Here is a 23,348-nt window from a genome sequence, read left to right as displayed (position 1 = left end):
GCCCCGGCCCTTGATGAAAAAAAGTCTCTATTTCGTCGTTCTTCATTCGCTCGTGTGCTGTATGGAGTACTGGCTGCTACTTCTCGCGCCCGACCTGCCGACCGCGATGGCCCCACGGATTCATGGATCCAACCAACTTTTCCTCGTCTCCGCGAACCGCGGATGAGCGCGTGGTGGGTGAGGAGCTGTTCCGCGGGCTTTTCGTTGATTCGTACGAGTACTTCGTCAGGAAACATCGGGCAACAAGATGACCGTGGCAGTGCAGAAGAGGCGCCAAGCCCGCATCAGACACTCAGACAGGTTCCTCCCACCTTGAGGCTTGCCTTGCAAAAGTGTACCGGTAGGTAGCCCTTTCTCCATTGATTGGGGGCTCCAGACGTATATTCGTTCCTGGGTATTTCCACACAATACCCTAGAGGTCCAAGACCAACCAACCCACCTAGTCACCGACTCACCAGTGAGCCGCGGCCTGATAATCTTGACTTTTTGCCAAGCGCCTCGTCGTCGTCCATACTTGCGTATTGAGGGCGGCGCAGTTCTGTACGCTGCAACCTTTCCGGCTCTACTCGTGTCTACTCGTGAGGTGTCTACCAAGTACCAAGAGGAAGGCAAGGAACTGCCAAGGAGCCCTCATCTGCTTTCCCTTTAGGTGCAGAGTATCTAATCTGCCAACGATTGACGAGTACAATTGATGGGGGAGCATCGACCTAGTTCCATTTACGGGGACCTTCCGCCGGCGCTTCCTTCGGCGTCCACCTCTTACGGGAATACAGCACCGCCCAGCCTGCCAATTTTTTACCTCGACGTCTCTCGTCCTCGATTCGAGGCTGGCTCGCCTTGCTTACTATTACTCAACACCACTGTTCAACAACATCAACACCATTAGCATTTTCCTGAATTGTTAATCTTCAAGACGACTGTTCTGTCATTCACTTGCGCACTATACCCGCCCGTGACGTCGCGGCAATTGCAGATCCTACCACTTTCTTAAGACGCTTTCAGTTCTTCCTGCAAAACCATTATATACGTTTCTGTGCAGCTTTTGGCCACCTGCGCTGGTCCGGCACTTGGAGATCCCACGACTCCAAAGGACCACGCCAGATCCAGAAAGGAACGCGCCGCCACCTCCAAGACGAGCCCAATGAAGAGCTTCATGGCCGAGCCACTCTGGTGAATCCGGGCCGCTTTCTAAGGGATCCGTCTGGAACAAGCCCATTTTTGCCGTCCTTCTAGTCTCGAGCTAGCCTTGACCAGCTAACCATCACTGTGGTTCTCGATCCGCGCTTCTGGGGGCTAGACTGAGACTGCCACTGCTCAGTGTACGGCCTAGACAGAAAGCGACCAAGCCTCGCCTCGCGCGCCCCTCAAGAATGGACAGACGGCATCTGGGCGACGCCCCTTCACAGCAACATGAAGACGCTGACCCCGCCCCAAGAACGTCGTCAAGCTCAACCTCCTCTGACCATAATGACAACGATCTTCATGACATATCCTCGCCATCAGTGAATCTCGCGCCACGCGCAGCGCAAAGGTTTCACCCGAGACGAGCCATCACCGAACCCATGGGGAGCAAAGGCGCCCTCGACGGCGGTCATGTCCGTTTCTCGGACGAGCTTCAACGAGACTCCAGGCGCAGCTTTGACCCGCCGTCATCACACCCGAACTCGAATAGGCCAGGGCTCTACACGATTCCCTCAAGGGGTGATCTCGAGGGCCATATCCAGGACGAGCCCTCGTCCTCACGGCCTCGACGGGGCAGCGACCACAGCTCCGCGCAGCCTTCAGACTCTGATCTCAAGTATCCAGTCTACCGACCAGAGCCAACGAAAAGGACAAAATGGCGCGTTGCGCAGGAGTCGGTCAGCGACCAGCTAAGGAAGGCTTACAATGTGTACATTGTACAGGGATTATTGCGACAGAAGCCGCTCCCGCCGAGCGCAGATGGAAGGCATATCCCACTCGACATGTCAAGGGAACGGAGTGACCTTCTCATCGACGAACGCACTAAGAAGTCGTACGCCAGTAATTTTATCCGATCCAGTCGATACACGATATGGAGCTTCCTGCCTAAACAGCTCCTGTTCCAGTTCAGTAAGATGGGCAACTTCTACTTCCTTGTCGTCGGTATCATTCAGGCCATCCCCGGACTCAGCACTACGGGCCAGTGGACTACCATTGCACCTCTCGCCGTGTTTGTGTCATTATCAATGGCTAAGGAAGGATACGACGACTACCGCCGGTATCTGCTGGCAAAGACGGAAAACTTGAGTCGCGCATGGGTTTTGGGCGAACGATCCAAGAAGGCGACAGCGAGGATGAAGAGGCACAAGGATGGCGAAGTTGCGGAATACTCGGCCGATGGATGGACCGAGATTGAATGGCAGGACCTCAAGGTTGGCGACGTCGTCAGGCTTCAACGCGACGACGACATTCCGGCGGATATTGTCCTTCTGTACGCGTCCGGGCCCAACGGTACCGCATACATCGAGACTATGGCTTTGGACGGCGAGACGAATTTGAAGGCCAAGAGAGCCTCACCTGTTCTCGCTGAAAGGTGTCAAACTCTGCAAGGCATCGAGTCTTGTCAGGCAACCATCGTTTCCGAGGACCCGAATCTGGACCTTTACAGGTACGACGGACGTGTCACTGTCAACGGAGAGACACTGCCGCTGTCACTCGACAATGTCATTTACCGCGGCTCCACGGTGCGAAACACTACAGAAGCTATCGGCATCGTCGTGAACACGGGTGAAGAATGCAAGATCCGAATGAACGCTCACAAGCACGTACGCACAAAAGCACCCGCCATGCAGCGTGTCCTTAACAGAATCGTCGTTTGGCTCATAGTAGTGCTACTCGGCCTCAGCAGCGGTTTAACCTTGGGCCACTATCTGTGGCGAGACCCTGCCGAGTCTTCTTGGTACTTTATGGGCGAGCGCATTAAGATGAGAAAGATCTTTATTGCTTTCATACTCATGTTCAACACGCTCATCCCTCTTTCGTTGTACATCAGTTTGGAAATCATCAAGATCATACAGTTTTACATGATGGGAGATGTCGAGATGTACGACCCGGTCACTAATACGCCAATGGTTGCCAACACCACGACGATCCTCGAAGACTTGGGCCAAGTCAACTACGTCTTCTCAGACAAGACAGGCACCTTGACGGAAAACGTGATGCGCTTCAGAAAGATGAGCGTCGCCGGCACCGCATGGCTGCACGATATGGACATTGAACGAGACGAACACGCCAAGCAAAAGTTGATTGACATGGCTCGCAAGAAGCGCAAGGGAAAAGGCAAGGACAAGAACCGCGAAAAGACAACGAGCGATCACGACAACTATTCGTCATCGACACCAGTACAAGGAAGGCCGTCCATCAGCACTTATGGACGGGGACGCTCTACAAGTCGGGCGCCTCAAGCCGAGCTCGAGCTCAAGACGGAAGACCTCCTGGACTACCTGCGACGTAAACCGGACACTGTCTTTTCCAAGAAAGCCAAGCAATTCCTACTCTGCATCGCTCTCTGCCACACATGTTTACCCGAGACAAAGGAAGACGGCGAGATCGAATACCAAGCTGCCTCTCCCGATGAACTTGCTTTGGTTGAAGCTGCGAGAGATCTTGGCTACCTCCTCATTGACCGGCCTGCACAATCAGTCATTCTCCAAATTCCCGAAGCTGATGGAACGATCAAAAGAGAGACCTACCAGGTGCTAGACGTCATTGAGTTCAGCAGTCAGAGGAAGAGGATGTCCATCATCATGCGTATGCCCGACGGCAGAGTATGTGTTTACTGCAAAGGCGCCGACAACGTCATCTTGCCTCGTCTCAAGCTTAGCGGCCTTGCCACACAAAAGGCAAGCGACGTCAATCGGAGAGCCTCGATTCGTAGGAGTGTCGAGAGGGAAAAGGCACAGCAACGCCTCAGCACGAGTGGAACGCCCCGCAGCAGCTTTGCAATTGGGAGAACGTCAATGTCAGATCGACGTAGCATGATGAACCAGAGAATCTCCGGTGACATGCTCAGACGATCCAGCGCCGTTACCGACGACGCTGACGCATGGACCTCACGCAGAGGTTCAGCAGACATCCTCTCGCCCATGAGCGCTCACGAAATTTGGTCATCTCCACGTCACAGCATGGCCATGTCAGCAAACGAGGATGAAGTGGATGACTTCATTGACGAGTCCGTGGCTCTCAACGAGGGCACCGTTCTCGAACGATGCTTCACGCACATCAACGAGTTTGCTTCGGAGGGCCTGCGGACTTTACTGTACGGCTACCGATACATCAGCGAGGATGATTACAACACGTGGAAAAGGATCTATCATGATGCCACCACTAGTTTGGATAATCGACAAGAAAAGATCGAGGCGGCCGGTGAGCTCATTGAGGATAAGTTCGAACTTGCCGGTGCTACCGCCATCGAGGATCGATTGCAAGAGGGCGTACCAGAAACGATTGAGAAGCTCCGTCGCGCCGAGATCAAGGTTTGGATGCTGACGGGAGATAAGCGCGAGACTGCCATCAATATCGGTCACTCTGCCGGCCTGTGCAAGCCATTCTCCGAGGTCTTCATCCTGGATGCTACAATGGGCAACCTGCAGGAGTCAATCCTCTCGACCCTGGGTGAAGTCGCCCGAGGTATGGCGCCCCACGCGGTAGTAGTGGTCGATGGTCAGACCTTGGGTATCATTGAAGGAGACGAGGACCTCAGCTTCCTCTTCTTCGACCTTGTAGTGAGGGTTGACTCGGTCATTTGTTGTCGCGCCTCTCCCTCGCAGAAGGCCACTCTTGTCAAGCGTATTCGCCGGCAGGTACCTCACTCCCTGACTCTAGCCATTGGCGACGGCGCCAACGACATCGGCATGATCCAAGCTTCGCATGTTGGTATCGGTATCTCGGGCCGCGAAGGTCTCCAAGCCGCTCGCATTTCCGACTACGCCATTGCGCAATTCCGCTTCTTGCAGCGTCTTCTCTTTGTCCACGGCCGCTGGAACTACCTTAGGACTGGCAGATATATTCTCGCCACTTTTTGGAAGGAAATTGTCTTCTTCCTACCACAGGCTTACTTCCAGCGTTACACGGGATACACCGGGACGTCTCTATATGAAAATTGGAGTTTGACGGTATTCAACACTTTCTTCACGTCGCTCGCTGTTATCTTGTTAGGCGGTTTGGAAAAGGATCTGCAAGCCAAGACGCTCCTTGAATTCCCCGAGCTCTACACCTTTGGCCACAAGAACAGAGCTTTCAACATCAAACTTTACATTGGCTGGACATTCCTCGGGCTGATTGAGTCACTCATCATCTTTTGGGTGACCTGGGCAGTATACAATTCGCTGCCTTTCGATCAGGACACATCGCTCTATGCTATGGGATCCGTTCCCTTTACAGTTGCTGTGGTGTTTATCAATATCAAGTTGCTGTGAGTTACTTCGTGTGAAATTGTGTATAATATTTTGCTAACAAGTTTAGGGTTCTTGAGATGGAAAACAAGAACATAATCATTCTGGCCGGGTTTCTCATCTCGGTCGGGGGTTGGTTCTTGTGGAACATCATTCTTTCCGCAGCTTTCCGGCCCATCCTGCGCATCTATCAGCTTCGCCACGCGTTCATTCATAACTTTGGTAGAACGTTGAGCTTCTGGACTACTATTCTCCTTGCACTTGCGACCGTTATCTGCTTGGAGCTGATAGTCGACGCGATACGTCGGGTCTACTGGCCGCGCGATGTTGATATCATGCAACGTCTCGAGAGGAAGGGCTTCAATGCGGATGACTCGGCCGAAGGAATGGAAGGTGGCCACGGCGAGACCTCTGGAACGGTGCTGGAAGTTATCAGCAGCAAGACCAAGTCGATCTTTGGCCATACCGAGGAAAGGCCCTCGAACCTTGACGGGGCACCTAGGCCAAGTCACTCCACCACTCGGCCTTCATTTCACCAGGCACGACAGTCTCGAAGGTCGAGAGACGAGTCGGCCGCTAGGTCTTTCACGCCCCCGGCTGAGGAAGCCAACATTGCAGACCCAGAGTTGAGTTCAGAGCTAACGAAAAAGCCACGCCTTTCTGTGGCGACGAGGTGGTTGGGGAGCTCAAAGAACACTCCAGTGAATGGCCCCATTGAGCTGCAGTCGACTGGTCAATCATCGAGGCCGTAAAAAGAAGGAGGAGGAGAATTGTTTTTGTACATGATTGGCCGTTATGATTTAGCATTACGGTCACTTGGACTGTCCTTTTCGGGTTCCGGGGTTTTGGTTCTTGTTCTTGATACCACAAAGCATGATGGGTTTCCCTTTTACGTTTGGCGTTTTCAGAGGTCAAACATTGGTCGGGAGTAGACAGCGGGGAACTGCATACAACAGGCAGGCGTAGTAGTCTGTGTACATACGGGGAAAAGACTACCTTATGCAATGAATTCAAGACTCTCTCAACTATTACGATGATGAACTATCACGACCATTTCCACTATGATTGTCTGTTGCGTCTGAGTAAACAGAGCCGCCATGCTTTATTATGCATTAGAACAAGTGCGAAGAGCAGGAAGAATCTGGCTGTGGTGTATGTACATGATCATGATTTCGATGATTAGTGTGGCCTTGTGGGCTTCATTCATGATCGTTTGAGGGTTGGTGATGAGGCTTGGCAGGGTTAGTTGTCCTCCTTCTTCTCGTCCTTCTTCTCGTCCTTCTTCTCCTCGGGCTTGTCTTCCTTCTTGTCGTCAGACTTCTCCTCCTTCTTGTCCTCTGACTTCTCCTCCTTCTTGTCATCAGACTTCTCCTTCTTATCGTTAGACTTCTCCTCCTTGTTATCAGACTTCTCTTCCTTCTCCTCACCCTTCTTCTCGTCCTTAGACTCTTCCTTGGGCTTGTCCTCAGACTTTTCCTCCTTCTTCTCATCCTTGGGCTTCTCGGACTTGTCTTCCTTCTTATCCTCTGACTTCTCCTCAGACTTCACGTCGTTCTTCTCTTCAGACTTATCGTCCTCCTTCTCCTCAGACTTTGACTCCTCTTTCTTCTCCTCCTTCTCCTCAGGCTCATCGTGCTTCTCCTCCTCATCATGCTTGGCATGAGCAGCGCCGTGGCCCTTGGACGGCGCGGGGCCGCTCCATGGCTGGATGACGGCCAGACCGGCGGCGAAGACGACTGCTGAGCCAATGGCACTGTATCACGGATAGTGGTCAGACACGTCATCCTCGGGCAAGTCTTGACTGGCAGTCGTCCCGCTTCACACAAATATGCTCAATTCAAGGAGCCAATTGGGTTCTAGATGGGGATAAAAAGGCAATTGGACTTACAGAGGAAGCTCGCTCTGGGGCTTCGCGCCATGTTGGCTGGCGTAGGTCCTCTGGCCGACCTGGGAACGGAACTGGGGACGGATCGTCCGGCGCGCCGAGGATCGGAGGGCGGAACGCAGGGAAGCTGCTCTGGCGAAAGACATTGTGAAAGTGTGTAGTACGGAGTACAGAGTGAAGGCAGGGAAATGCTCAAGTCGCTACAAGGAAGGAGGAAGCTCAATGGCAAGACCAATTGGAATAGTTGCGAGTGTCCTTTGTAGAGAAAACAAACAGGAGGAAAGGAGAAAAGGGACCAAGAGAGCAACACGAGAAAAACCCGCTTGGGAAAGCACGTAAGGAAGCCAAAAGAAGGGGAAAAAAAAGCTGGGGTTGGATTGGTGTGGCTTGGCCTTGGTTTCTGGCCTGTTGTGCTGGCTGACTTTGACCTGCCGTCCGAAGTCTAGAAGCTCGGAGCTGCGAGCTCTCTGCCTCCAGCTTGCACCAGCAACGAGCTTCCAGAGCAATCGACCAATGGTAGGGAAGAGGCTGGATACCGTGTAGCGCCTGGATGCCGGGGGTGGCTGGTTCCCCACAGCTTTGTGGTGACGACATTTGCCGGGGGGTGCCGAAGGGGCCCGCACGACATACCTACCTACCTTACCTCAATTCCGAAATGGGAAGATGGGAACTCGGGGTCAAGGTCTCGAGGCTCCACTCCATGCTTATCTAATCTTTGGACGGAATAACTCATCGGAGAGCGAGCTTGGTCCCGCACGGACCTGATGGATTTCCCAGAGACTTACATAACGCTCCGGCGTGGTGGAGGTCGCTGCGAGCCCAGTGGTAGGGGTCCACTTTCGCGGGGCAAGAACGTCCCGGAACTGGTAGCATTGAGGGGACCTCTGTCTGTAAGGTATTGTCTGAGGTACCTGCTGGGCTGTCTAAGGTAATCCCGCCCAACGACACTTGACTGGGCCCTTCCTGCCTGGAGCTCTGGAACCTGTAACCCCACCACCAACAACGCCTCTTTCACGAGGGTCTCTGTTGTCGTGATCCAAAGCCAACATCAAAAACAACCCAGCCCAATTTGCCGCCCCGACACATATCATAGCTTTCCGCCATCTTTTCACTTATCGCCGGACTTTCGACCTTCTTTTCTCTTTTCTCTTTCCTCTGCATGGTCAGAGGAACCCATTCCCCGCTGACACGCCACCTGCCGCGATAACCTCCTCATCTCCATCACCCTCGCACGCAGCGAACCAGCCCATCCGACACACTCCAAGATGGCTTCGTCAAGCGTGCCGGCGAATCCGACGCCGCAGACAGTGATCCAGCTCGTGCAGAAGCTAGGAGACGCAGACCCGGATTTCCGCTTCATGTCGCTCAACGATCTGCTCCAGGTCCTAGCGAACGGCAAGCCCGACTTTTTGCACCACGACTATAACGTCGCCGCACGTACTGTTGATAGCATCATCAAGGCGCTCGACGACCAGAATGGAGAGGTGCAGAACCTGGCGATCAAATGGTGCGAGAATCTGAACCCCTTTGCCATCTTTGCAAATCCCTCTCAACGCTCGACAAGCAATGCCAGGAGCTAAACAGTTTCCCTACACAGTCTCGGACCGCTGGTTATGAAAGTGCCGACCCCGATTATCGCACCGATGATTGAGAAACTCTCTGCAATCAAGCTTAAGAACTCGGTTGACAATGCTGTTCCCTCGCTCGCCCTCCGCGCCGTCATCATGGCCCTCCCGAAACCCACACCTGGCTTGCCGCCCGCCAAGGACGTGACAGAATCATACCAAGCCGTCAGCCGCGTTCTGATCCCGCGACTTCTGGGACCCGGTGGCAAGGTGCAGCCGCAGAACCCCTCGAACAACATTCAGTTGCCGCCCGTCCCGCAGGGTCTCCTTAAGGTGGACAAAGACCTTAGCGCAGAGTCGGTGGACATTCTTATCGAGGTTGTCAGATGCTTTGGCGTGATGCTCTCGCCCCTCGAGGTCGAGGCGATGCAAGATGCGGTCATTAGTCTGCTCGAGAACGACAAGACATCATCAGTCGTGAAGAAGAGAGCTGTCGTGGCTACTTCGATACTTGCTATTCACCTGTCGGACGAGTTGCTCAGCCAGATGGTCGACCGAATGGGCAACGACCTGGACAAGGCCGATATCTCTGCAGTCACACGCCGTCTCTATATTTCAATCACTGGCTCATTGGCAAGATCCATTCCCAATCGTTTCGGCTCATACCTGAAGACTCTGGTGCCCTTCATTCTCCAAGCTCTGAGCGAGGGTGAGCTTGAGAAGCATCTGGAAGAGATCAGCGACGGAGATGACATTGGCCAGGAGTTCAACGAGGTGCGAGAATCCGCTCTCGTTGCTCTGGAGTCATTCCTCGCCGCTTGCCCGACGCAGATGCGCCCCTTTACCGACCAAACCATCCAGGCGACCCTCAGATATCTCAAGTACGACCCCAACTACGCAATGGGCGACGATGACGAAGATATGGACGTTGATGACGAGGATGAGGATGAGGATGATGACGAATTCGAAGACGATGCTGGCTTTGATGATGATGACGACGCAAGCTGGAAGGTTCGTCGTTGTGCCGCCAAGGCTCTTTACACCCTCATCTCAACCCGTGGAAGTGGTGATTTGTTAGAGAACGGTGTTCTATACAGCCAGGCTGGACCCACTTTGGTAAAGAGGTTCGACGAGAGAGAGGAGAACGTCCGTCTAGAAGTTATTGCTTGTCTGTCTCTTCTTGTGCGCAAGACGGGCGAGGGCATGTATCCCACTGATCTCTCACTCGACGATCACGAGCCCGAGGCCCCTAGCTCCATCCCCATCAGCAGAAAACGCAGACGTCAGAGCAGCGGCGGCGGTTCTATGAGCACCCCTCATGCCGCCACAGGTCTTACATCCCCCACCCTCGAGAGAATCCCTTCAACTGGACCCCGCGCAGATTTGGCTCGCTTCACCCCGACGATTGTGAAGGCTTCCACCAAGTTGCTCAAGGGCAAGGTTATTCCTACCAAGCAGGCCATCATCAACCTCCTCGACGATATCATCACGGTCCAGCGGGGTGGTCTTTCCGACTATTTCAACGACGCCATCGGCCCCATCATTGAGTCTATTAAACCCACGGGAGCCTCAGCACTCGCCTCATCTCTGGCTGCCTCTGGTGGAAATGCGTCCGCGACACCCAGCACTCTGCGTGTTGCCGCCCTGAAACTTACCAGCGATATTGCCAAGACCCATTCGTCAAGTCTCTTGCAGCCGTACCTGACCAAGATAGTGGCTGGTGTCATTTCGGCAGCCAACGATCGATTCTACAAGATCTCAAGTGAAGCCATCGGAACGATTGAGGAGTTGGTAAAGGCAATCACTCCCCCTCGGTCCAAGATGACGGCACAGAAGTTCAAGGGCGAGCTTCAGAAGCTCTTCGACACGATCATGAACAGAATTACTGCGACTGACGCCGATGCTGAAGTCAAGCAGCGTGGTATCCACGCCTTGGGAGTCTTGCTGTCTAGAACCTCCGGTGCCGACGGCAATGGTCTGATCCCAGCCGACAAGCGACAGGCTGCCTTGACTGCACTTCTTGACCGCCTCAAGAACGAGACGACTCGCCTGGCTGCCGTCAGAGCCGTCGATAACGTCGCAGCTTTCAGCACTAGTAGTGGCCAGCTCGAGACGTCGTGGATTCGGGAGGTCGCCCTGGAGCTTGCGGGACAACTCCGCAAGGCCAACCGGGCTCTTCGCGGTTCTAGCGTGCTCGCACTCAAGCATTTGGTTGTGTCGCCGACCGCCAGAGGTCAATTGGATGCAGACACTATTCAGGGCCTGGTTTCGTCGTTGGTGCCCGTTATTAGTAACAACGACACTCATCTGTTGGCACCTGCCCTGCTCATTCTCGCGACCCTCGTCGAGGAAAACGCCGACCTCGTGGTCACCCAGTCAATGACTGCGACTATCTGCAGTCTGCTCAAGTCAAGCTATGCCAGCATCGTCCTAGACCAAATTCTTATTCTTGTCACCAAAGTTGGCGAGAGCGGCGCTGGCCAGCCTCTCATGCAAGGGCTTCTCAATGACGTCAGTATCGAAGGAGATCCCGTTGTCGTGGGCAAGGTCATTGGTGCACTTCTTGTGGCCAGTGGAAGCTCGGCTGGCGTCACAGTCGAGAGCTTCATTTCCGAGTTGCAAACCAGCTCCAGAAACAAGGACGACGCTCGCTTGAGCTTGGCGCTTGCGGTGCTCGGCGAGGCTGGTCTCCGTCTTGGAGCCAACTCGCCATTGAAGGCGGAACTATTCTTGCAACAGTTCCACGAAGAGCCCGACAAGGTCTCTATCTCTGCTGCAGTGGCCCTTGGCCGTGCTGGCTCCGGCAATGTTTCCGAGTACCTCCCAGTCATTCTGGCAACCATGCAGAAGGGTGGCAACACGCAATACTTGCTTATCCAGTCGATAAAGGAGATCCTGCAGCAAGTCAACGTTCTCTCTGCCGAAGTCTCCAAGTTCGCGGCCGATATCTGGCAGCACCTCCTTTCCGCCTCTACAATTCCCGATAACCGAGTGGTGTGCGCGGAATGTGTGGGACGACTGACCATTATCGACTCTCAGACCTTCATGCCTCAGCTTCAGGTAAATTGAAAAAGTTCATCACGGATAGAGTGAAACTAACAACAACAAAGTCCCTTCTCAGAAATGAGAACCCCGACATTCGGGGCATGTCTGTTCAGGCTGTTCGATACACGCTTCCTGATAGTGACGAGGCTTTCGACGCCATGCTCAAGAATGTCCTTGTCGATATGCTGCTTGTCATGCTGCAGGATTCGGAGATGGACAACCGCCGCTTGGCGATGTCGACACTCAACTCGGCTGCACACAACAAGCCCGATCTTATCCTGCCTCACCTCGGCGAGCTAATGCCGTTTGTGTTGACCGAGTCGGTGATCAAGCCACAATTGATCAGAGAGGTCATGATGGGCCCTTTCAAACATATGGTGGATGATGGCCTTGAAGTCCGAAAGGTATGTCATGTCTTATCTCGGAAGGTTGATGCCGGCTGTTGCTAACCACAGACACAGAGCGCTTACGAGACCCTGTATGCTCTCATGGAGACGGCCTTCTCGCGAATCAACAACATCGACTTCTACGACCGCGTGGTCGCTGGTCTGAAAGATGACAACGACATTCGCAGTCTCTGCAACTTAATGGTCTCCAAGCTTATCGCGCTTGATCCTGATGAGACTAGCCGTCGCCTTGACTCCATCGCCGAGGCATACCGCGCCATCTTGTCAACCAAGCTTAAGGACGGAGCCGTCAAGCAGGATGTGGAGAAGCAGGAGGAGGCGAACAAGAGCGTTCTTAGGGTCACGCTCTTGCTCGGAGACAAACTCAAGGGTGCAAAGGATGGCTCTGGCAAGGGGGCAGCCAACGCGAGTGCTGGAGGTGCCAGCCAGGCGTGGAACGCTTACTGGGAGTGGGTTAACAAGGAGTTCCAAGCGCAGCTTAGAAGCCTGCGTGAGGAAACCAAGAACCTTAGCATTCTGTAGTACAGACACTACATAGAGGCAGGCCACCTTCATCTCACTCTTGAAGATGAGGCATAGCTGGGACGCGTGAGGACAGCAGAGGATGAATAAAATTCTAGCATTTGATTTGTGAAGTACTCTTCGGGAAAATAAGGAGGTCTCACAGCCGAGGCGAATAATTAGTCCAAGTGCCTTTCTTGATCCGTGTAGCATACCCCGAAGCCATACTAGGTGGATCTATGAGGTTTTATTTGAAAGTTGGAGAATAAGATCACCTTACTTTGGCCATGCGTCTTCAGAAGGTCGACGACTCCTCGCATATTTGAAGCTTGTAGGTGGTTCGATGGTTCACGCCGGTGGGTAAGGCCGAGTGAAGGGCATTTCATGACGATACTGTACACTTGTGGATCACGCGTGCCATCAGTCCTCCTGGGTTACGTTCCGCCTCGGTGAGGAAATAGAGATGTGCTTGGTCTACGCTGATGCTTGTGTGTATTACGGCGGGTTAGAGCGTCTGTTCAGGGTAGCTCCCGGAGTAAGGAGGACGTTTCTCGGGCCTGTCTCTTACTTCGCCTTCTTCGTTGAATGAGAAATTTTGACGATGGATCTTCGCTGGAGGCATCATGGAATTATGATTCCATTGCGTGGGTTCGATGGTTGGAAGAATGTGGCTCCTTGGATTGGAGTTCTCGATCCAAACTTGATGTATTGCGTGTAGATATGCGACTGTGCGCTAGTGATACAAGGCAGAGAAGCCGGGAATCGGTCTACTATTCCTTTTCCAGACGTCTTGATCGAGGATGGAGGTTCTCCTACTGGTGAGGAGGTCATCAGACTCATTTATTTATGCTGGATAGCCTCGAGAAATGGCAGCCCTCGTGATCCTCTGTGTGTGTTCACGCGAGCAAGGCAGGGAGCGCCTTGCTGTCATCTAGTAGATTAACTTGGGGAAGAGTCGACTATAGATATCGGCCTGAGTCGTGGTCAGAGTCTTCTTTTTAGGCTAACTATATTGAATAGCTTTCGCCATTCTATTCATGCTTCAGGTGGCTGTTTTCAGTTGGTGGGACTTCTTTAATGGATCGAAACTTTTTCTAGCTTAAAGTGCCTCTAGTAGATGACACCATTCAAGTCCTCAAGTAGACTGTCCTTCTTTGTCAGTGTATACCTTTATGAATAGGAGGCAAGAAACTACTACTAAGGAAGTAGGGTGTTGGGTTAGAAGTGAATGCCCCAATGTAGAGCATCCACTTTCTCCCGGGCGTTTCCGTTTTATTCGCTATCTTCTGGGTGAAGAGGGCACATGTCCTTCGGAACCAAACGCACAAAGAGACGAGTTACTGAATTAGGAAGAGATAGAGGGCGTCGCGAAATATATTTTCATAGCCTTGTAGAGAAGACATTTGCTTTCTGTTTGCTGTCTCCCCGAGATAGTATGCTTGGAGTCCTCCTCACTAGGCATAAAAGAAGGACCGCTGCGGCAGCTTTACGTTTCGCTTTTCAGGATGAGTTCGTCTCGGGTTTTGAGCCCTTCCAACTTGGGAGCTGTTGAAGTCTTCTATGTTATGAGAGGCTTCGGCAACACTTAGAAACGGACATCAATCATACATTAGCCATGTCTCAAGTAGCAGTGTACATGTAGTCGTAAATTCTCTCCCCTTGTGAACAGACACATATACTTCAACGTAGAAGTCGAGAGCCAGAAGGGGACAAGGACATCCCCCCCCCCCCCCCCTCCCTTTTTTTTTCAAAATGCGCAAGGAGTGGACACGATGTATCTTGGACACTCTAGACGCAGAGAACTTCATCCCGGTCGTCAGCTATCCCAATCGTCAACTATCCCAGTCTCCAAGCCTGGCGCACAGAGGCAAAACGGTTGCCTCAAAGACGATGACATTGGCCTTAACTCAGACGTCTGTGCATTCGTAGAATTTTGCGGCATTTATAGCAAACCAAGCCCTTACTTACTCGTTCTCTCTAATGTTTCCAAGAAAGCGAGGATTGTAGGCATGTGGACTTATTCATTTAGGCAGGCGCTCTCAACTTTCTTTGGTTATCGTCTTAGACTTACACGGTCTGATGTATCAACAAGCTATTCCAGAAACGAAGATATAACCCACGTCCCCCGGGCAATGTTGCTGCCCTGGATTATGCCTTACACAATGCCAATAGACAATGAGAAGCCAACCCGTTTGAATCTCCATGTACCCAAACCCACAACCACACATACTCTCTCATGAATTCCAATTCATGATGTCTCGCCCTCTCTACTCCCAGAACCCCCACCCCATCAAGCCTCACATACCCATCCCCACACATTTCACCTCGTCACCAACCCAACTCCCCAGACACACAGCATCCACCCATTCCGCAACTCCACCCACTCACATCTCCACCACGATTCCCACAAACCCACACCGCAACCCTCTCTATTTTCCTCCATCGCCTCCTGTGTCATCAATCAAGACAACAAGCCTTGTTGGCTAAGTGGTATAGCGTCTCACTAGTATCTAGTGACATGAGAAGATCGGCGGTTCGATTCCGCCACGAGGCAGACAAAAGCGTAGATCCTTCACGGGAGCGATGATCTCTTTTTTGCGTTTTATACTTTATTCCTTGGTGGGAGTTTCCAGTCTTTGAATGTGTCAAGACGTAGTCCAGGGGTTCATTGCTTTTTTCTTTTGGGCCAGAGGTGGTTGACCGTTGACACCACAGTTCTTCTGTGTCTACTTCTACAACCCAACTTGAAGTTTGCTAAAAGCTTCCTGTTCACCGCTCAAGTAGGAGAGGACGTGGTTATCGGAATTGAAAGATCTAGCTAATGTTGGACTTGTAAATATGTGCGTCTACGGTTGCTTGCTCGCATACGATGGCGACAAAGTTGGTGCCATGATGTTTCACTGAACGTCGAACACCACGTTCCAAGGACGTAGTTGACCAATCTCTCTTCACAACAGTCACGACGCGGCATAGCTGTTAGACCATCATATGAATGGACAAAGAAAAGTTTTCCAGTATCTACGGAATCTGACACTGCCCAGCCCTTATTAAAACACAGCAGCCAACGCTGGCGCAAGCTAGACGCTACAAGCCTACCCACGCTGATTGCTTAAAGCAATAGTACACGAAGAAGTAGCTTTTGTGCAGTGGCCAGAGTCTCTCTTTCGCTTTCTGGCTCCCCAATTATCCTCCGCCAGCCTTCTTGGCCTCCTCGTCGGCCTTGGCCTTATCTTCTGCCTGCTTCTTCGTTTCCTCCTCGGCCTGCTTTTTCGTCTCTTCATCAGCGGCCTTCTGCTTGGCATCTTCCTCTGCCTTCTTCTTTTTTGACTCTTCCTCGGCCTTCTTAGCCTCTTCTTCGGCCTCCCTGGCCTTCTTTGCATCCTCCTCTGCTCTCTTTCTAGCTTCGACTTCAGCCTCGACCTTCTTCTTATCTTGTTCTTCGTCGTTCTTCTTCGCCTCCTCGGTGACCTTTTGAGCCTCGCCCTCAACAAGCGTTGACTGAGTGTTTTGCTCCTCGTCATCAACGTCAACCAGTCTTCCAGAATCCCACTTCTTCTTGGCGGCCTTGAGCAGCGATGGCAGTTCTCCGCTCATGTCGCACATGCCACGGAAGCTGCCGTTCTCCTTGCGAATCAGCTCGTACGGGTGACCGTACTCGACGACGGCACCCTTGTCGAGAACGAGAACCTTATCGTAATCCACAATAGTCTGCAGGCGATGGGCAATGGTGATGATGGTGCTTGTCAACTCGCGGATGGTCTCCTGGATCTTGGTATCGGTGGCGTAATCGATGGAAGCTGTCGCCTCGTCCATGACTAGAACATTGGGCCGCTTCAGAAGGGCACGGGCGAGGCAGAGCAGCTGGCGCTGACCCTGAGACAGGTTGGAACCGGACTCCGAGACAGTCGACGAAAGGTTGAGGAAGATGTTCTTGTTTGTAGGCGCAATGGAGGAGCCAGGGCTAGAGTTAGAATCTCCACGAATCAGACCCAGGTTGGGCGTGGCGGGCAACATTGACCCGGCAGACGGCGTAGTCGGTCTGGTTGCCGGTCTGGAAGTTGACTCGTTGGGGCCGATAAGCTGCACCTTGCGAAGCGCCTCAAAGATTTGTTCGTCCGTGTACGCATCGAAGGGGTCCAAGTTGGAGCGAATGGTGCCCATGAAAAGGGTGGGGTCCTGGGGAACAATAGTAATGGCCTCACGCAAATCGCGGAGTCCAATGAGGCCGACATCGATATCGTCGATGAGGATCTTGCCTTCGTCGGCCTCGAGGGCACGGAAAATAGCCAGGGCAAGCGAACTTTTGCCAGCACCAGTCCTGCCAACGATGCCAACCTTCTCCTTGGGGTTGATCTTGAAACTGAGACCACGCAGAACGGGGTCCAAGTCTGCGCGGTAACGAGTGGAGTAGTTGATGAATTCTACAGATCCTTGGCTAGGCCAGTTCTTGGGGGGTCGGTTCTTCTCGTCAATCGGCTCGGCCTCCTGCTCGACATCCAAGTACTCCTTGATACGCTCCACCGAGTTCATGTTTTGCTCGTTGATAGCATAGAGACGGATGAGCCACAAGACGTTCTCGGTGAAGCCAATGGCGTAACTGAGGGAAATGCCGGCAGAGCCAGCATCGACGCTGCCCGTGCCCAAGCTGAAGATGATGAAGACACCAGCGAAGAATGAAACCGTATCACCAAGCACATCAGTTCTGAACGCAAGCCAACGGTTCGCAGCCCAAAGATAGATAAAGGGACGAGCTTGGACGTTGATCTTGGACAGGTTCTCGCGGATGAAGCGGCGCTCGTCACCGTAAGCTCGGATCGTCGTCATGCCAGACAGAGTCTCTCCAAACTGCTGGAACAGAGGGCTCCTCTGAACGGACTCGAGACGCTTGAGATCTCTGGAGGCCCGGAGGTAGAAAGCACCAACAAAGTAATAGGCAGCAGTAATGAAAACACCGGCGATAAGGAACCCGGGGGTGATAATGGTGATCAAAACGACAGTGACGAGGATTCCAAGAGCACAACCGAAAACGCCAATAGCAATCGGTGCAACTTCCTGGTCCACAGCCTCGAGGTCCTTGCTGAAACGGTTCATCAGCTGGCCGAGAGGAGTGACGTCGAAGAATTTGAACTTTGCCCGAGAAACGCGAGTAATCAAATCGTTGTGAATCTTCTTGGACGCCGTTAGGGAACCGTAGAAGACCCAAATGTCCCTGATGAAGGCAGCAACAGAGCCGGCGAGGCCAATGATGGCGAGAACGGTAAGATAGTAGGTGACGTTGACGTCCGCAACGGCGGAAGCACTAAAGTTGGAGCTGATACGGTTGCCGTAGTTGGCGATGGAGGCGAAGTAGGTCGGGCTCAAGGACTGCTGGCTGTAGCTGTGGGATGCGGTCGAGAAATCAATGTGCGCAACCTCCTCGTCAACGTATTGGTTAGCCCACTCTCGTACCCAGAAGTTGGTCGCGACACCGGACATCTGTTGAAGTCCAAAGACTGTAAGAGCAACAGCCCAGAACCACCAAGCGCCCATAGAGGAGAGGTAGAGTTGGATGACAGGCCACTTGACGGAGCCGACGGCCTTCTTCTCCTCCATGGCGTCCTTTTGCTCCTTCTTCTTGTCATTCTTCTTTGATCGGGCATCACTGGCGCTTTCATCGCCTGGGTTGACCACAGTTTCTGACCCGTCCTCACCAACGCTGGAGGGAACACGGGACGGAATTCGGGACACCGAGGCAGAGTTGATGGCAGCTTTCTGAACATCTTCACCCAATTTGCCAGCGGCAATCAGCTCAGCAGAGGGGCCCTGGGCGGCAATTCTGCCATTCTCGAGACAGACAACATAGTGCGATGACGGGGCACAAAGCTGGAGGTTGTGAGTGACCAGGATACAGGTTCGGCCGGCCATCAAAGGACCCTTGATGGCGTTGTTGAAGATCCATTGTGCTGTGTGAGAATCAACGGCACTGAGACAGTCGTCCAAGAAGATGTGCTGGGAGTTGGAGTAGATGGCACGGGCGAGCGAAATGCGTTGCTTCTGGCCACCGGACATGGTGATACCCTTCTCGCCAACCAGAGTTTCGTCGCCGTTGTCAAGGATTTCAAGGTCGCGCTCCAGAGCGCAGGCGACAATCACATCCCTGTATCTCTTCTCGTCGTACGGCGCAGCAAACAAAATGTTGTCCTTGATGTTGGCGTTTACAAGCCATGCAGCCTGCGCGACATAGGCAACCGTGTCGGCCAGACCCGTCTCAGGATCAGGTCGGACATCCTCGCGGCTACGTCCACCAGGGCAATAGACCTTACCCTCGACCAAAGTCATCTCGCCAAGCAAGGCCATGAGCATGGACGTCTTGCCAGAGCCAGTGGGTCCAGAAATGATGTTCAGCTTGCCAATGAGGAAATCAACGTCCATGTCCATGAGGCGGAAAGCCATCGATCCGTCATCTGCAACAACGTCCTTGCCACCCCAGATGAAGTTGGCCTTGCGGAGGCCAATGACCTTGTTTCCGTCCTCGTCGACGTTATCCTCGCCGAGCTGTTCGTACTTCTCAGTCTCCTCCTCGGTAAGGAACTCTTCGACACGGTCCAGGGAGACCTTGGTCTCCTGAACGTGGGCAAACATGTCTCCCATTTGATCAAGAGGCACGCGAAGGAGCATGAAGAGGGAGATGGCAGTGAAGGCAACCGAGGGGTAGAGCGGCTTGTGCTCGATGAGAGTGTACATCAAGAAGGAGAAGAAGGTGATGAGAACGGGGACCGAGTTCCACACAGCAACGGCGAAGGACCAGATGACGTAACGGGACCGAAGAGCCTTCAGCTCAGCGGCACGCTTCTCGTCCACAATACGACCAAACTTGGCCTCCCACGCAAAGTACTTGATGATGCGAATGTTCTGAAGAACCTCGTTGGTCACGTTGATGCGCTTATCGGTAGCACCCAGAATCTTCTTGGACGTGTTGGCGAAGCCTCGAGCGAAGCTGTAGTTGATAGGCAGGAGCAGAGCCATCACAACCAATCCCGGAATGGCGCTGAGCCCCATGACATCCCAGAGCAGAACGATGGCTACGACAAGCTGGCTCGGGGCGGACGCGCAAATGAAGTGCAGGTAGGCCGTGACTTCGGCAATCTTGAAGCTGTCAACCGACATGAGGTTGATGATGGTGCCCAAGTTCGCTTGCTCGTCGTCCTTGGCCGGATCTTTGGCAGCGCCGTTAGCAGCAGCCTCAGCGTCGGCCTTGTCCTTCTTGAAACCGAGCTTCGCCTTGATCTTTCCAATCAAGCTCTGCTTTTCAGCAGCAGGTGCCTTCTTTCCAAGTTCCTTGTCTTTGCCGGCCGAGGCCTTGCGTCGGAGGGCCTTGGCGTAAATTTCACCAACCATGATGGCGCGAATGCGAATGCAAATCTTGCGACCAATCCAGAGGGCATAGTTGTCGGCGAAAGACCTGACAATGTCGAGGACTGGCAAGAGAATCACGTACAACCACAAGACGTTGATGGGAGCGCCCTCGGGCCTCTCCACGTATTCGAGAATGGCCTTGAGTAGCAACGTCGGAGCAAAAGTGAAGACGCCTGCGAAAGCAGCCAGAGCGAATTGCAGCAGAAGCTCGCCCTTGAAGTACTTGAGCAAGTGCCAAGCTAAGGTCGAGGTTCTCTTCATTGCCCGGTAGTCGGCAAGAACAGCGGCAGCCTTCTCCTTGGGGACCAAGTTCCAGACGTTCTTCATTTCCAATGTTTCCTTGTAGCCGCGGGAGATGATGGGGTCCACCCAAGAGAACGTGGCTAGGGAAAAGAGAGAGGCGAGTGGCTCGCGCGAGGGCTCAATGTCGCCTTCCCATTCCAACAGCACCGTCTTGTTGCCTTTGCGTGTCGTAATGGCCAGGCCGAAGAGAAGCGAAGTCAAGACAAACTCGACAATGATGAGCGTTTGCGCAAGGCGGCTGCTCGGGTGAATAATGACGGAGCGGAAGATGCCGACGGTGAACAACCACTGGAACAGGTAAATGGCGGCGGTGTGGTTCCAGATGCGAGGAACGCGCCATTTCGTGTTGCCGAGGAAGAGTCGGAGAGTGGCGAGAATGGCGACGTAAACCCAGGTGACCAAACCGACGATGGTGACCAAGAGACCATGCTGGCCCGGGACAGTCCCAGTGACCAATGCAATAATGTGTATCGCGATCAGACCAGCGATTCCAAGCTCCTCGACGACAATGGTCAAGTTCTGGGCCGGGGGGCTGTCGGCCTGGACAATGGATCCCTTGGTGGTAGTCTTGACCAGAGCAAGGCGACCGCCGCCGTTCATAGTCAGCGCCTCGTCATCTTCATCCTCGGTCTCCTCGGGAGGAATGTCGGTGTGGCCGTGGTGGTGCTCTTCCGGGACTTGTTCGTAGCCTTGCTTGCGGTTCTTCGCGACACTTCGGATCGCCTGCAGGCTGAGGTGAAGGACAGACAAGCCTATGACAATTAGAGGAAACAGGATTTTGAGGTAGCTATGAGAGACGGGTAGTCAGTTAACGGGACAAGAGTGGTGGGCAACCGGTTCGGCTAAACTATCGAATTGCAGTTCAAGGCGGTCGGCATTGGCGGGTTGAGGGCATCGCGATTTGTTGCGCCGTGATGCGACCTGGTGAGGAGGCGGGCTTGGGGACAAAAAGACTCACTCTTGCTGGAAGCACGGTGTGAAATCATCAATGTCCCATATCGGCCAGCTGCACTGAGCAAAGCTGCCCATGTTTGCTAGTACCCCACTCCCGAGTGGCGGGGAGAAACGCCAAAAGAAAGCGATCAATGGCTGAGCTCTGATGGCGATTGGAGTTGGAGTTTGGAGTCGTTTGGGGTAGTACGGGATGGGATTTTTCTGTCAACGGCGTCTCGGTTCGGTTCGCAGCGGTCCAAAGAGAACGCAGGTGTTGTGGGAGCCGACCTCGGACCTGGGCGAGGCGAGGAGAGAGAAATAGCAGCAGTAGCCAAAATGACGTTGGCCCAGGGCGTGGCTATCGATCGCGCTGCTGTACTTTGTTGTTGTTTTCCCTCTGGCCGATAGAGAGGGGGAGTAAGGGAGTCAGTCGGCAGGGCGTCTGTGTCCCGAGATCGCAGGCAGGATCTGTAGATGCCCGAGTTGTGACGCGGGAAGGAGGGGAGGGGAGGGGAGGGGAAGGGAAAAACAAAAAAAGAAGGAAGAGAGGAAAAGAAAAGAGATGGAGGGAAAATAGCCCAAGTTGTTGCAGAATCGAGAGTTTTTGGGTGGTGGGGAGGTCAAGGGAAAGAAAAGCTAAGGTAAGTTCCTGAACTGGCTGTCAGTGGTTCTGGCTCTGGCTCTTTCTCTGGCTCTTTCTCTGGCTTCGGCCCCCGGGCTCTCAGTCTGTCACGTCAGTCCTTGGATTGCATCCCTCGGGCTGTTCTTTTCCTTGGTGCCTCTCTCTCTCTCTCTCTCTCTCTCTCTCTCTGGGTCAGACACTCAAGGCCAGTCAGTCTGTTTGTCTGGCACTTCCAATGGTTAGCACAGGGCAACGACGACGAGTGTATGGCTGACGACGGCGACAATGAATGGATGGAACTTTGGAAGGCCTGTCCTGTATCATGGAAGCATGTCGAGTTCCTGCCCGGTAGAAGTTGGGATATCCACAGTGACACTCACACTGGTCCGAGTTTGGATCCGTTTGGCTAGAAAGGTAGGTACAGGTATCCGCACAGCACAGGGAAGACGAGGCCGGAGCAGCAACGAGACAGTCCGCGGCGAGCAACAATGGGTTAGCAGCTGGAGCGGGACCAAGCAAAGGTACCTTGGCTCTGGATCCGAGAAAGCGAGGGAAGGGGAAGCCCTGAAGGGGGAGAAAAAGGTGTGGAGGGGGCGAGCGTGCGAGCGTCAGCGTCTGGCTTGTCTGCTCGGCACTGCGTAATAACAGTCGAGTCTGGATGATGTGTACTTTGTATGTTCACTGTGGTTGTCGGGCCTGGGACTGGGAGTCTGTGGTGTGTACGTGAAGACGAAGGTTCTCAACGATACTTCGTACAGGGCTTGTCCTCGTCCCTCTCGTCCCTCGCCCTTGGTCGTCCCGCCTTGTTGTCGTGACTCGTCCCTCGTTGTCACGGTGGTCTGTTCTTGCGTATGGAGCACCTTGTAAGCCTTGCCTTGTTCATCATCGGAGACTCAGAGAGTACTAGGCAAGGCACGGATAATAGCGTATATGTTCAACATGACGCCGCAGGCTGCCGATGGCTCGTTCGGAGGAATGAAGCCAACGAGACAAGCAACAAGACGCAATGAATGCAGAGTATCCGTACAACAAAATGAAGGCATGCAGATGGCACTCCGTACTCCCGCTCCGTACCCCGAGGTGCAGCGCAGTGCAGGTCGAACCAGGGTGTGCAGGGTCATGCCTCCCCGCCCACATGCACGACGATAGCAGCATTGAGCCTTCGACCAGTGGGAAGCTCCAATTCCTGGCAAGCATGTGCTGCCCTGCTGCTTTGTGCGGGATGCATATCCATAATCCAGAATGGTTGCTGTCCCATGTCTCGCCTTGCATCGCTCG

General features: G+C 53.4%; 5 protein-coding genes and 1 non-coding gene across 6 annotated transcripts; 3 read left to right on the top strand and 3 right to left on the bottom strand.

The window, feature by feature from the left end:
• Window positions 1–122: 122 nt before the first annotated feature.
• On the top strand, window positions 123–6,166 carry CLUP02_07662 (phospholipid-translocating P-type ATPase; the record flags this gene model as incomplete). The annotated part of the gene is made up of 8 exons (XM_049286656.1): window positions 123–211; window positions 261–340; window positions 444–594; window positions 712–805; window positions 887–924; window positions 1,003–1,170; window positions 1,319–5,434; window positions 5,485–6,166. The coding sequence occupies 8 exons, from the start codon at window positions 123–125 to the stop codon at window positions 6,164–6,166; spliced, it is 5,418 nt and encodes a 1,805-aa protein (XP_049143799.1).
• Window positions 6,167–6,318: 152 nt separating this feature from the next.
• On the bottom strand, window positions 6,319–6,621 carry CLUP02_07661 (uncharacterized protein; the record flags this gene model as incomplete). The annotated part of the gene is made up of 3 exons (XM_049286655.1): window positions 6,319–6,357; window positions 6,457–6,473; window positions 6,534–6,621. The coding sequence occupies 3 exons, from the start codon at window positions 6,619–6,621 to the stop codon at window positions 6,319–6,321; spliced, it is 144 nt and encodes a 47-aa protein (XP_049143798.1).
• Window positions 6,622–6,656: 35 nt separating this feature from the next.
• CLUP02_07660 (uncharacterized protein) lies at window positions 6,657–7,445 on the bottom strand (the record flags this gene model as incomplete). The annotated part of the gene is made up of 2 exons (XM_049286654.1): window positions 6,657–7,167; window positions 7,303–7,445. The coding sequence occupies 2 exons, from the start codon at window positions 7,443–7,445 to the stop codon at window positions 6,657–6,659; spliced, it is 654 nt and encodes a 217-aa protein (XP_049143797.1).
• A 1,119-nt stretch (window positions 7,446–8,564) lies between these two features.
• CLUP02_07659 (TATA-binding protein interacting) lies at window positions 8,565–12,838 on the top strand (the record flags this gene model as incomplete). The annotated part of the gene is made up of 4 exons (XM_049286653.1): window positions 8,565–8,806; window positions 8,897–11,924; window positions 11,975–12,313; window positions 12,371–12,838. 4 exons carry the CDS (start codon window positions 8,565–8,567, stop codon window positions 12,836–12,838), a joined length of 4,077 nt encoding a protein of 1,358 aa, XP_049143796.1.
• Window positions 12,839–15,290: 2,452 nt separating this feature from the next.
• Window positions 15,291–15,371, top strand: CLUP02_tRNA139. Its single transcript has one exon. It is a non-coding gene; the product is annotated as a tRNA-Thr (tRNA).
• Window positions 15,372–16,000: 629 nt separating this feature from the next.
• CLUP02_07658 (ABC transporter) lies at window positions 16,001–21,544 on the bottom strand (the record flags this gene model as incomplete). The annotated part of the gene is made up of 2 exons (XM_049286652.1): window positions 16,001–21,302; window positions 21,474–21,544. 2 exons carry the CDS (start codon window positions 21,542–21,544, stop codon window positions 16,001–16,003), a joined length of 5,373 nt encoding a protein of 1,790 aa, XP_049143795.1.
• Between the last annotated feature and the right edge of the window lie 1,804 nt (window positions 21,545–23,348).

This window comes from Colletotrichum lupini, chromosome 4 (genome assembly GCF_023278565.1).
Source record: "Colletotrichum lupini chromosome 4, complete sequence".
Classification (NCBI taxonomy): domain Eukaryota; kingdom Fungi; phylum Ascomycota; class Sordariomycetes; order Glomerellales; family Glomerellaceae; genus Colletotrichum; species Colletotrichum lupini.
Note: the sequence above shows the minus strand (reverse complement) of the source record. Positions and strands in the feature narration are given on the sequence as shown.